The sequence below is a fragment of the Megalobrama amblycephala genome, linkage group LG16 (genome assembly GCF_018812025.1).
Source record: "Megalobrama amblycephala isolate DHTTF-2021 linkage group LG16, ASM1881202v1, whole genome shotgun sequence".
In the NCBI taxonomy this organism is placed as follows: Eukaryota; Metazoa; Chordata; class Actinopteri; order Cypriniformes; family Xenocyprididae; genus Megalobrama; species Megalobrama amblycephala.
The window spans coordinates 34,567,010-34,580,153 of record NC_063059.1 but is presented as its reverse complement, the minus strand read 5'-3'; the positions used below and the strand labels follow the sequence as shown (position 1 = coordinate 34,580,153).

The following is a 13,144-nucleotide window of genomic DNA, read 5'->3' as shown; positions in this document are numbered from 1 at the left end:
GAACTTATTACAGTGCTTTTTCATTTTTCCCAGTCTTTTTGATAGTCTAAATCTTAAATTACATTTTCTTTTAAATGGAAAGTTCCCACTTCCTTCTCTCCCTCTCCTCTCTCTTTTCGGTTGCCAGATATTCGATACCAATATCAAATCACCCAACTTGGCATGTCAATGAATAATCTGTCTTCAGAGAATCTGGCGATGAAAACAATTCCTTTTTATCCCATATAACTATAACAGGTGCAATAAAATCTACAGTAGGTTGAAAGTGTTCAGGCTATAAAATTTTCACAGGCTTAGTTATTCATTATACATTGAAATAAACAATTTTCAATGAATAATTGTTTGTTCATCAGTTTTTTTTTATTGTTTTATAATTTGGACTGAACAATTGGGCCTACCAATACAGAAAAACAAGAATACAGTAACAAATGGGATTCAAAATAGGACAAAATATATTTATAAATATATATATTTATAAATTCTTATAACAGACACAGCTAAATATTGTACTTTTACAACAGTTTTTACAACAATATCAATTAAATGATGACTTTTGTATAAATAAATTTCATTAAATACATTTGAGAAGGACTCTGACGTAGGATGTGCTTCAGTTTCATTTTATGTTATGCTGTTTAAGCCACAGGCTGAAGAACAATAAAGTTTGATTGGTCTTGAATTATTAAGAAATGATAAATAACTTGCTTCGAGCAATACCCCAAAAACATAAGCATAAATCACACCATGAGAACATAGATTGATGTGAAAACAGAGCTGATCAATAAGGCAGTGCTAACACAGAAAGCATAACTCCTAGAATAAAACACCTGACGTCCGTACCGCAGCTGAATGGGTCGGTATGTGTTTACCATGGCAGTCCCATCATGAAACGTCAAGTTTGAAAATGCAGAAAGCTGCAAGACAAAGATAAGATGACTATATGGTATTCTGTCATTCTGTGATAAAGTTTCACTTGTTTAACCACCAATTTTTTAACATGAGTAACATGAAAGGGGAAGTGAGCATTAGTAAATTGAATGTGTCTGGTTTCCGGTGTCATTCGATTCTATAGTTGCTTGTTGCCTGAATGTGAGGCAAGTCCTCACATTCATATATCACATATATATATATTTCAAATGTAAATTCATGTCCATTAATGTTTTCACATTTTCCTGATTAAACAAACATTACATAAAGACTAAATAAAATTATATTTTATATATTTACACTATATGTAATACATATTCTGTCAAAACCAAGTATAAATCTCATCAAGTTAGTGTTTTTAAGCATTTTTACATTTATTCCAAAATAATAACTAAAGGCAATAACAATTTAATCAATATATTTTGTTTGTGAACTGATGTTAAGCTGTTAAACCCTATCATACTCATGGTGTTCCTGGTCAAAAATGACTGGCCTGCAAAAAAATTGCTTATAAATCTCTTGTTATTCTACCTTATCACCAAATATTGGATTCAATCTTTTTGTCAGCTTGTTTTCTTTTTAATTAGGACAGGTTTTGTGTTTATTTTTGAAACAGCTCAATTGTAGGCCTTATTTATCTGAGCTTATGTACCTCAGTTTTTGAGCGAAAAAGTGTTTTTTGTGGATAATTTTGTCAATTTTGCACAAAATATGAAAATGTTTTTGCACTGTTTATCACACTAGTGTGCTTTAATGTTTAAAATTTGTTTTGAAATGGTTTTATTTATTACAAAATGGCACAAAATCACACTTGTGATACGATGTGATACAATAAAATACGCTATTTTATTACCAAATATTGGATTCAATCTTTTATCAAATTCTTTTCTTTAAATTAGGACAAGTTTTGTATTCATTTTTGAAACTGATTAATCGTAGGCCTCATTGATCTGAGCCTCACTGATTTGAGGATAAAGTTCATCTCTGTGAAAATGAAAGCCTGTAATACTCAAAATGGTTTGTTTGTATACATGAACGTGTGTGTGTATGTGTGCGGATACACGAGTATGCATTTATACACACATGCAGAGGTCTCAGGCCTTTATTTTTGCTCGCCCACATGTTTATATGTAAACTAGTGCACGCTCCTGAACACTAATTGTTTCTCTGATTTTCGACTCCCTCATTCATTTTCAATGGGTGGTCATTTTTGATCAGATCAATGAGGCCTACAATCAATCAGTTTCAAAAATAAATACAAAACCTGTCCTAATTTAAAGAAAACAAGTTGACAAAAAGATTGAATCCAATATTTGGTGATAAAATAGCGTAACAAGTGATTTATAAGCTATTTTGGTAGGCCGGTCATTTTTGACCGGGAACACCACAAGTGTGACTTTATGCCTTTTTGTAATAAATAAAAACCAAAATAAAAACATTTCAAAACTCATTTCCTGCTTAAACATTATTTAAAGCACACTAGTATGATAAACAATGCAATTTTTTTCATATTTTTTGTAGCCTGGGTGCCAGCCCGAACCCCACAACATTTTTTGGAGGGGAAGTTCGGTCTGGACTCGATCCATTGTGGAGTAATTATGCTCGGCTCCCAGAAGGCCGAGCCAATCAAATTGCCAGGGCGGGCTTTAATCGATGATGGACAGGTTATCTGCGGTTACGTAACCACCCACGTCATCAAAGAGCGCTTGGGTTGAATTGGTTTTCACCAACGATGACTGCAGATGGAGAAGTAAGATGTTTAGATTCCGCTATCACGTCTGTAATAAAAGAAATCGACAGCGCATTAATTTTAAAAGACGAACAATGAACCGCAATCAAGGCATTTGTCGATGGGAAAGATGTGTTTGCCGTCCTTCCAACGGGATTCGGCAAAAGTTTAAGTACAAGTTCAACATACGTCACTTACTGCGTTGCTCTGATTGGTTGTAGGTCTATCCAATTGAGTGCAGAGTTTTTTTTTTTTTACTGGTTCGGTTAAGACACGCCCCATAATTCAAGTGCAATGGAGCAGTATCAGACTCACATTCTGCCTAGAATATGAGTATGACGAAGTCAGGCTATATTTTTTGTAAAATTGACAAAATTATCCACAAAAAAACACTTTTTTCACTCAAAAACTGAGGTGCCTACTCAGCATTTATAGATTTATAAGCAATTTTTTGTAAGCCAGTCATTTTTGACCGGGAACACCACAAGTGTGACAAGGTAAAAAAAACAACAACAAAACAACAACAACAACAACAAAAAAACATGAACTAGTACATTAACTAGTATTTTCGGGAAAAATAAAATGTTCTCCGGGTCAAAATGACCCGCTGATTGCTCACTAAAAACCCCCACAGTCATCATGTTTTCAGGTCATTTTAAGTTTGATTTTGTCATGACATAAAACAGTGATATCTAAGTGGATGAGCTGTTTACTTTTTAATTAGGCTTCTCATTAACGCTATCATATTCTTCATTCGGGCCACACAAAAACAAGAGGCAGGATTATCGCACAAACCAATCATATCTAATCATAACCGATCATATCTAATCAAAGCGTGATGGAGGCATTACCTCCTCTCATGTGACTTTCCCCCATTAATTCTCAGTTACTCCCCACCAAACCCACCACATGCTTTAAGGGGTCTGTTTAAACCCAATAGGCTCAGGAGAGGCAAGACTCCCGCTGTAACTTTACCTGCAGGTGTCGCTGTTGGACAGTGTTACTTTAGAAAAACGAGTGATTTATACACATTTTGTAATATTTGCATTGTTTTATTTTTGTGATATGGATTATTTTCTCATCCATCATTTTTGTGAGGACACACTGCCTCCCTTGCCTCCTCGGAGAAAATGCCCCTGTAGTGGTTAATGTATCGGACATTTCACACATTCACGGAGCTTATGCTGCGTTCACACCATGTTGTAATTACCGTAGACTCGAGAGCATGTGACGTTCTATTCGAAGCTGTTCACATCCTCGGACTGGGAATTATGTGTTTCTGTATGTGTTTTCCTAAATGAATCTGCAGTGGTCAGGTGGTACAGCGGTCAAGTAGGAGCTCTCAGAAAAGTCCCATCTTATAAGATGTGATTACGAGCTCTACAAGCATGTGAAGCTGAAACCTCAAAACTGCTGTAATTTCATCATGGCGTGAACACACCTTTACTTCCGCGTTGCAAAATAAGGTGGCTGCATATAACTACCTGTTCTCTGCTGAGTGGTATCGGTTCCTCAAATATTGTCCAGACCACTGCTTCAGAGCAGGCCGGTGTGGTGAGGGACCCCTGGTAGCGATAGTACTTCTCCAATTTATCATGGGAGGGAATAAGCATGTCTAATGATATATCTCCAAGTGTTACATTGGTGCCTAAAAAAAGATGTTCATCAACTGTCATTAAGTTCCTCTTCTTATCTCTAAATATAGCCTGTGTGAACAGTAATACATTATACAGGCACCTCCCATATTAGAGATAACCTATTGTGACCTTGACTGACATCAAGAAGTGATAAAACAACATATTTATTAAACTTTGAAGTTAGATAAAAAATGTTTTTACCAGGGTGTGTAATATTTTCCAGAGAATTTATGATGCCTTCATATTTTTTATTGGCATTTTCTGATTCCTGGAAGATAAGATACAATAAAATATGGTTTTATTAGCTATAAATAACAAACATTTATAACCGCATCAGTCACACTTATATTAGGTATCTTTCACTACTATGTGCATACATAATAAACTAAATTATTAGGTACAATATACTGATTGTGTTCATGTTCTATTGCAAAACACTTGCTGCTATTGAGATGGGATAATGTTAGGGACAGGTTTAGTGGTGTGGGTTGGTTTGAGGGCAAGGAAAGGGTCAACAGTGTCAACTTACATAAGTTAATTACAGCTAATTAAATGCAGGTATTTTTTTTTAAATACAAGTACAATGTAAAAACATGTATGTACAGTGCATTGTATTAAATGCTTAATTTAAATGTTAGTACACACTTAATTTAAAGTAGGACCAATGCATCTGGTTTTACCTCATAAAAAAATCCAAGAACAGCCACTCCAGAAGGGTCACCGATGGCTTGTTCCACAGAGTTGTAATTTTCTTTTATATGTACAATGTGCAGCTGTTAAAGATACAAAATACATGCTTATTATAGTTATTATATTTACCCGTGTCGATTAACCGGCAAAATATCGGAAGTTGTGCATTCCACGGACGAGAATCCATGAACCACATTATTAGACCATTTTCTAAGGCTGTACGATGTAGGGCTGTGTGATATGACGATATAGACACGATTAGCCGGTAGAAATTTGTCAACTGGTAGAGATTTTGGACGATCGTCTCTGTCGCGTGAGGTTGCTATGCTGCGCGGTTACGAAAGCTTATAATTTGCATGAGTTTTTAAGCAATGCGATTTAAAAACAAGTGGTTTTAAACCGTTTGAGTGCAATTAGAAGCGAAAGACAACTCATTTCAGCATATGCACACGCTCTCTGAAGAGACTGTTTTTCAGCGTCGTCTAAGAGATGCGTGACATGAAGCCGCTGCTCATAGAGCGCATGAGGACTGAACTGAGTGCTTTTTGATGCCTAATTGGGCTTGAACGGTTAAATACACATACCTATGTGCCAAAGTAACCACGTATTTGCAAGTAAACAGAGCAATTTATGTCTTAAGTGAGACAGACGAGGCTCGAGTGCAGTCAGTCTTAAAGGGACAGCATCCAAATTAATAATGCTAATCAAACAACAAGAAAGAGAGAAAATCTCTCATTGCTTGCATTTGTAACTTTAATAAGAATAAACGTATATTTGATTTACACAGTAAAAACTATGCATTGTTTTTTATAGCCTACCTTTGATTACTTTATACATTTTCTAGTGCTTGAAGTTTTTTCATGTAGGTCTATTTCGTCTGTTTTGTTCTATCGTAGTTTGTTTTCTTTTCTCTTTCTTTATCAGTTTATTTGAATTCAGTAAGCTTGAGAGTTTTTTAGGCTAGTATTAATTTGTTTTTAATTATATTGAAATTTATGATAATTATGAAATTTCAATGATATGGAAAATTTTTATATCATAAAAATCTTATTTAAAGCAAAAATAACTATATTGTGATATATATCGTGATATAAAATTACTCATATCATGATATAAGATTTTGGTCATATCGCCCAGCTCTAGTACAATGTATTAAAAAGCATAAAAATACTATAGCATACTATAACATATAGTGCTTTTGTGAACTCACAAAGGCTGAAATTTCAAAATAAAAGTTTAAACCCTCGCTCTGAGTGTGCATGTTTTGATGTCTACATATTTTTGATCAAGAAATTAGAGTGGCTGTAGCATTTCAATCGTAAAGAAGTGGCATATATTAAAGATTAATTGAGCATTTGAATGAAATGTATAGTTTGACCAATATTGAACAAGGGTTTGATCAAGGCTGTTGGCGCCCTCTGCAGGCATTACCTAATGTACACAAGACGATTGTTTATATAATGTACATTATGTATTTTAGCAGTGTTATTCTATAAAATCATGTGTGTTTTAAGTCATTTTAAATGCTTAGGTCTTTTATTAAGTCTATTTTTATTAGGCCTATGCCACAAAAAATCGGATTACTTGAATAAGCGTCCGATCACTTAATTACCAAAATAATCATTAGTGACAGCCCTAGGTTTAAGAATAAAACATGTCTCAAAAGCTTAATACCTCCATAGGGTATTTCTCTCCATCTATAGTATGTTCTGATCCAGGTCCTCCATTCTTGCCCCAGTGCAGGTGAAGCTGCTGAGCTTTGTAAGCGGCTCCTAAATTGGCTCCGTCAATTCTTGCTATATTTTGCAGATTCACTTGCACTAAAGATGACAAAATGACAAAAAAAAGTGTTTATAAAGTGAAATAATATGTGTAAAGGCTATTCACTATATTAAAAAAGTATACTTAGCCTACCTGTGTGTCCATTGTTTATAATGATAGTATTGATCACCTCTTGATAGCCTGTAAACTGCACTTGGGTCAGACGACTGTCTGTCAAAGTAGTCTTTGTTACAATATTAATGGGTGACTGTTTTCCATTTCCACATTCTGGGGCAATGGTTTCCCATTCATCCGGTCCTATGAAAGAAAAAAAAGAGATCATAGTAATAAATGCTATAGTATAAATCATACATTACTGTTCAAAAATTTTGATTTTTTTCCCCCTACATTTTGAAAGAAGTCACCAAGGCTGCACTTATTTGATCAAACATACAGTAAAAAAAAAATACTGAAACCAAACTATTGTATTTTTGCCTTATAATTTAATATATGTCATTAAACTAGAAGTTCAGTTCTCACCCGCACACGTTCTGTTGCAAGTGACTTGGGTCTGATAACACCAATCTGAAAGAAAACAAAGTTCAGTCATTCTAATCAAACTGATATGGATTGTAAATGTATTAAAAATTAATAATGCAACACATTACATGAACACAGAAAAATATCTATGTTCAGTCATTCAGTTAATAAATTTGTATTCTATTCAGTCTAATGTGCTTCAACAACTCTAGTTGGCAGATTCTCATAAATCTTGATATTCTATAATTCTGGTGTATTTTTAACTCAGACAAAGATAATTTGACCTGCTGTACAGACAGGCCTTTGTACACATACAGTTTAAATGTTCACTAAAAACCTATAAAACTAAAATCCAAAATGATGGATTGATGAATTCAAAGCTCCATAAATTCAATGATAAATAATATGACATATGCACAAACCATTTAACCCACCTACCTTCACTTGAAGCAAACCTGCATAAAACAGTAAGTATGGAAAGATAAAGCACATTCATCCTTAATATTTGGATTGAAAAAATCCACCTGAATTCACATCAATCCAGCTAAAGTGGACAGAATGTATTTTATGATGGGATTCATCGCTGGTGCTTTTTATAACGGCGCAATCTCGGTGTCCCCTCCTTTTTAAGTTTTACAGCACAAAACCTAGTGACCATAAAACTCATTTGTATTAAGATAATAAAGTTTCCTGATAATTATGAGTAATTCAGTGTATCTAATCTGTTCAAGTTGTCCTCCACCCATAAGAAACCTTTGCTTGTTTTCAACTACTACATAAAAAAACACTTATTGTCACTTATTATCAATTTTCACAAATTAATAGATTATGTTGTTGCAGTAAGCAAACATTAAAATGACTGAAAACATAATAAAAAGGTTACATTTATTAACTGCTGTATGTACTCTCTCAGAAAAAAGGTGCAAAAGCTGTCACTGAGGCGGTATCCTTTCAAAAGGTACACCTTTGTACCTTAAGAGTGCATATTAGTTCCTCAGAGGTATTAGAACCTTTTTACCAAGTGGCCATTTTTTTCTGAGAGTTTATTAAAAGTTTTGATGCATGGATATGTCATAATGTAACAGATGGTTGTTTTTCAATAGAATATAACCCAGATTGGCAGTTACAGTCTCTGATCGGGACATATTTAAATAGTTATACCAGTGGTGATTACAAAATAGAATATATGCGGTCATGCAACATTTGGACCTTTTCCTGACCTTTTCTGCAGCTCCAAGAATGTAATTGTGATGCAAAAGGTTTCAGTTTAAATGTTTAATGAACTTTAATGACAATTTCTTGATTATAGCCTATTTGAAATGTCTGAAATCATTAAAAAAGGGGGGAAATCTGTAACGTTTATGTCTCTAAAAGGTGATGAAGCCACAAAGAAGGAATTTAGCTCATCTTACATATTAAGGTAAAGAAGATAATTGAGTTAACCCTGATCTAAACCTGTCTAGATAATACCCATCTTCGCATGCAGTTAGTTTAAAGACGTTATCTATACCGTGGTGTTTATTTCAGGAGTTAATCCAGTATTGTACAGAAATAGGTGTATGATGCAAGTCCAGGCTCAACCCCTCCTGCTCAAACAGTGAGTATACTTTTTACAGGACATGCATTGAACTAAGTTTTAAAACTCTATAAAGTTCATGGTAAAGTTGATAACGGATCCATTCGTCACAGTGAATTGCTCAATGGGTGATTTGTGTCTGATAAAAGGGAGGCAAATGACGTCCTCTAGGTTTGACCTGAGATTCAACCTTCAGCTTTCATAAGGTCTGATGCTAGTGTATCACACACACACACACACACACACAGGATATGCAAATTGCTGCAAATGATTTGAAATAGAGTAATTTACTTAGAGCAGTAGGCTGTTTTTTTCAGCTTCCGGCACTTTCATGACTCAGGTATTGAATTTTATTACTAATCGTCATATTACAGCTCTTTTCCTTTTGTTATGTAAAGGTCAGACATAACAAATTAACCGTCTTAGAAAATTGCCTCCATCACTTTTTTTACTATGTTTAAATACCTTTTATGTGTAAATTTTATTGTTTTAACCTTGTCCCAGACACAGCTGTACAATCATAAAATATCATAAAAGTTCATTGTAAAAAGATCCATTATTATATTTTAACAAAGAAACAAGAAGTGAAATAATGGTAAAACATTTTTATATTTATACATTTTTTTTTTAAAAAGATGATATCATTTACTTTACATTACATACTTTAGAGAGTAACCTTGGTGCTCTAAAGTATGGCAGTATATTTGTTTACCAAGGTGACAAACATGTCAGTAAAGAGCATGAGCTGATATATGTGAATGAGTTGAAATGTGTTGATGTGTGAGGAAACTGAAAAAAAAAGTCCACTTGACGACCACTTTGACGCTTCAAACATTTCATAAAGAGATCGTAAAACTAATCCATATGATTTAAGGGGTTTAGTCAACATTTTCTGAAGAGACTTGATCACTTTATATGATGAACCGATTTAATTCAGACTTTTATTCACATATAAACATTGATCAGCGAACATAAACAGAAACTCAGCCATACCTGCGTGACAATCTGCTGAAATCACGTGACTTTTGCGCTCCGAACCTTTGATTCGATACACTGATTCATTATGCTCCGAAGCTTCATGAAGCAGTGTTTTGAAATCGGCCATCACTAAATAAGTCGTTATTTTGTTTTGTTTTTTGGTGCACAAAAATATTCTCGTCGCTTTATAATATTAATATTGAATCACTGTACTCACATGAACTGATTTAAATATGTTTTTAGTACATTAATGCAGTGTTTCTCAAACTGGGGTACACCCCTGGGGGTATGTGAGGTGACAAAAGGGGGTACGCGAACAAAATGCGGAGTAGTTAATTTAACTCTACCATACCTTAAAATAATATTAAAACGAGCATGTATTTCTAACTGGCAAAATGCCGTAAATCCATTACATTTAATCAAATTACCTCATCATTTGCAGTCTAAAATGACTGCATCCACACAAGCAGCATGCATATGATAGATTGCGTGCAGTCTGCTGCCTTAAATCGCGCTAAATTACTGCCGTTCTCGACAATGCACCTTTGTAAAAGTAGAGATTTAGCACTTGCACGATGAACAAATAAAGACACAGATAATGGATTTATATCAATTTAAGACTCAAACTTTCTTCGATACAAAAACATACCTTGTGTGAGTTCTTGTATTTAATGTTGATAACGAGCAAGAATGCAATTGTACCCAAATATCCACATGACTGCAAACGTGCATTATTATACAACAGGTCAAAAAACAAAACGTACATTTTAAACACAGTAGCCTACTGTCAGTATTTACTCTATTTTGCAACGAAAAAATATTTCTAACAAAAACCAGAGCAGAACTACAACACACGCATGCGGTTTTGAACGAATCGTGAGAGTCAATGATTCAATGATTCATTCACAGCCACTTGCTTCGTTACAGAATGAATGACTTGATGACTCACTAATAAAAACAGCGACTTGCTGCCACCTACTGGCAGTTTTAGCTTAATATTTAAAAGTATCACTTTGTTTTACCATCATTGCATATTTCTCTATTAAACATTTTTTATTTAAAACATTATTTATTTTATAAAGTTATGTAAAAATATGCACTGGAAAATCAATTTAGGGGGCAAATATTGTCCCTTAATGGAAAAGGTGTGACTGCAGTCCAAGTGGAAGAGAGGGGGTACAGAAGGCTGGGAATCCCTTCAGGGGGTACTCCACGCTAAAAAGTTTGAGAACCACTGCATTAATGGATCTTGAGAAAGGAAATGTCAGACTCACTGTGCCATCAGATTTCAACAAAAATATCTTAATTTGTGTTAATGTATTTCCTCTGTCAAGATCCATAAAGGTACTAAAAACATATTTAAATCAGTTCATGTGAGTACAGTGGTTCAATATTAATATTATAAAGTGACAAGAATATTTATGGTGTGCCAAAAAAGAAAACAAAATAACGAATTATATAGTGATGGCCAATTTCAAAACACTGCTTCAGGAAGCATCGGCACAAATGAATCAGCGTGTCGAATCAGCGGTTCGGAGCACCAAAGTCACGTAATTTCAGCAGTTTGGTGGTTTGACACGCAATCTGAATCATGATTCGACACACTGATTCATTATGCTCCGAAGCTTCCTGAAGCAGTGTTTTGAAATCGGCCATCACTAAATAAATCGTTATTTATTTATTTTTTTTGGCGCACCAAAAATATTCTCGTTGCTTTATAATATTAATATTGAACCACTGTACTCACATGAACTGATTTAAATATGTTTTTAGTACCTTAATGGATCTTGAGAGAGGAAATGTCATTGCTGGCTATGGAGGCCTCACAGAGTCATTGGATTTCAACAAAAAATATCTTAATTTGTGTTCCGAAGATCAACGAAGGTCTTACAATGAACGAAGGGTGAGTAATTAATGACAGAATTTTCATTTTTGGGTGAACTAACCCTTTAACATGTAAGGGGACCCACGGTGTGTGTAGAGAGAAATGGCTCATACATAATGGTTCATTATGTAAGGTCTTTATACACCACTGAAAATGTAGTTATGTATATTATATTGCATTTCTGTCAATGCATCCTCCTAAAATTTATACATTGCACCTTATGCAAGGCTCAGTATCATGGGCAAACACAACTCAGGTTTATGTAATGCAATATTTTAAAGATCAGATCAGAAACTGACAGCACAAACTGGCAACCCACCAATAAATCCGCAAAAGAAGAAGAAAAAAGAAGAATGTTTATATGTGAATAAAAGCCTAAATTCGATCGTGTCTCTTCAGAAAATGTGGACTAAACCGCTCAATTCACATAGATTAGTTTTACTCTTTATGAACTTTTTGAAGCGTTAAAGTGTCACTTGCTGTTTTTTGGAGGGGCAGAAAGCTCTCAGATTACATTAAAAAGATCTTCATTTGTGTTTTGAAAATGAATGAAGATTTTACGGGTGTGGAACAACATGAGGGTGAGTAATTCATGACAGAATTTTCATTTTTGGGTGAACTAACCCTTTAAACAAATTAAATAAACTAGTGAAAATGTGAAAAGTATGTTTTCAGAGGGTTTACTTTCTAAAAGTCCCCAGATCCAAAATTCGAAGAATCGCCCAGTTAAATTTCATGGGATGTCTGTATATTTCTTTTTTACAACACTAGGTCCATTATCATTGTACATCATAGAGAAGTGTCTGCACATCCCCCACTTCCTTCTGTGCATGTCAAACGAGAGTTTGAGGTTTGGGTTGTCTAGACAACCAAGTCCATCTCGTGTACATCGTGTTCAGGGAAATGGGAGAGCGGCCTCCTGTTTATCAAAGTATATACTCAGGGGTGTTTGGGACAACAGTGTTTAAGTCCGAGCATCTGAGGAAAATGACACTGAAGAAAGAGTGTCTGACATTACATTTTGATTTACATATGACTTGATAGTCTCATATCTGTTCGATTACATATGTGCACATGCACAATATTTCAAAAGGCCATAACTGTTTCATTTTATCAGCATCTTACCGTAAAGCGATGTAAAATTAGCAAGCAATGATGCTAAATTACACTCAAATGACATTTATATGACACATCAACACACCCTCATATTTGTCTCAAAGTATATGTAATATGCTGATGAAACATTGTGGTTTTGCACAACATAGCAACCACCCCTCCCCCTCAGGAAAGAGCTGCAAGCAAGATTATGCTTCATATATTTAAGCCATTGTGAAGTTATTTATAATAACTCACACAAAACATGTGTACATCTTCCATTGATGATACTTTCCCATACACAGCTGTTATTTAAGCATGATGGA

The 13,144-nt window shown here is 34.5% G+C and overlaps 1 protein-coding gene across 1 annotated transcript; it reads right to left on the bottom strand.

Moving 5' to 3' along the window:
• Positions 1–368: 368 nt before the first annotated feature.
• Positions 369–7,816, bottom strand: ca4b (carbonic anhydrase IV b). The gene is made up of 8 exons (XM_048162057.1): positions 7,723–7,816; positions 7,285–7,329; positions 6,898–7,062; positions 6,658–6,803; positions 4,974–5,066; positions 4,495–4,561; positions 4,141–4,304; positions 369–914 (listed from the first exon to the last, which is right to left on the bottom strand). Exons 1-8 carry the CDS (start codon positions 7,778–7,780, stop codon positions 738–740), a joined length of 915 nt encoding a protein of 304 aa, XP_048018014.1. The 5' UTR covers positions 7,781–7,816; the 3' UTR covers positions 369–737.
• Between the last annotated feature and the right edge of the window lie 5,328 nt (positions 7,817–13,144).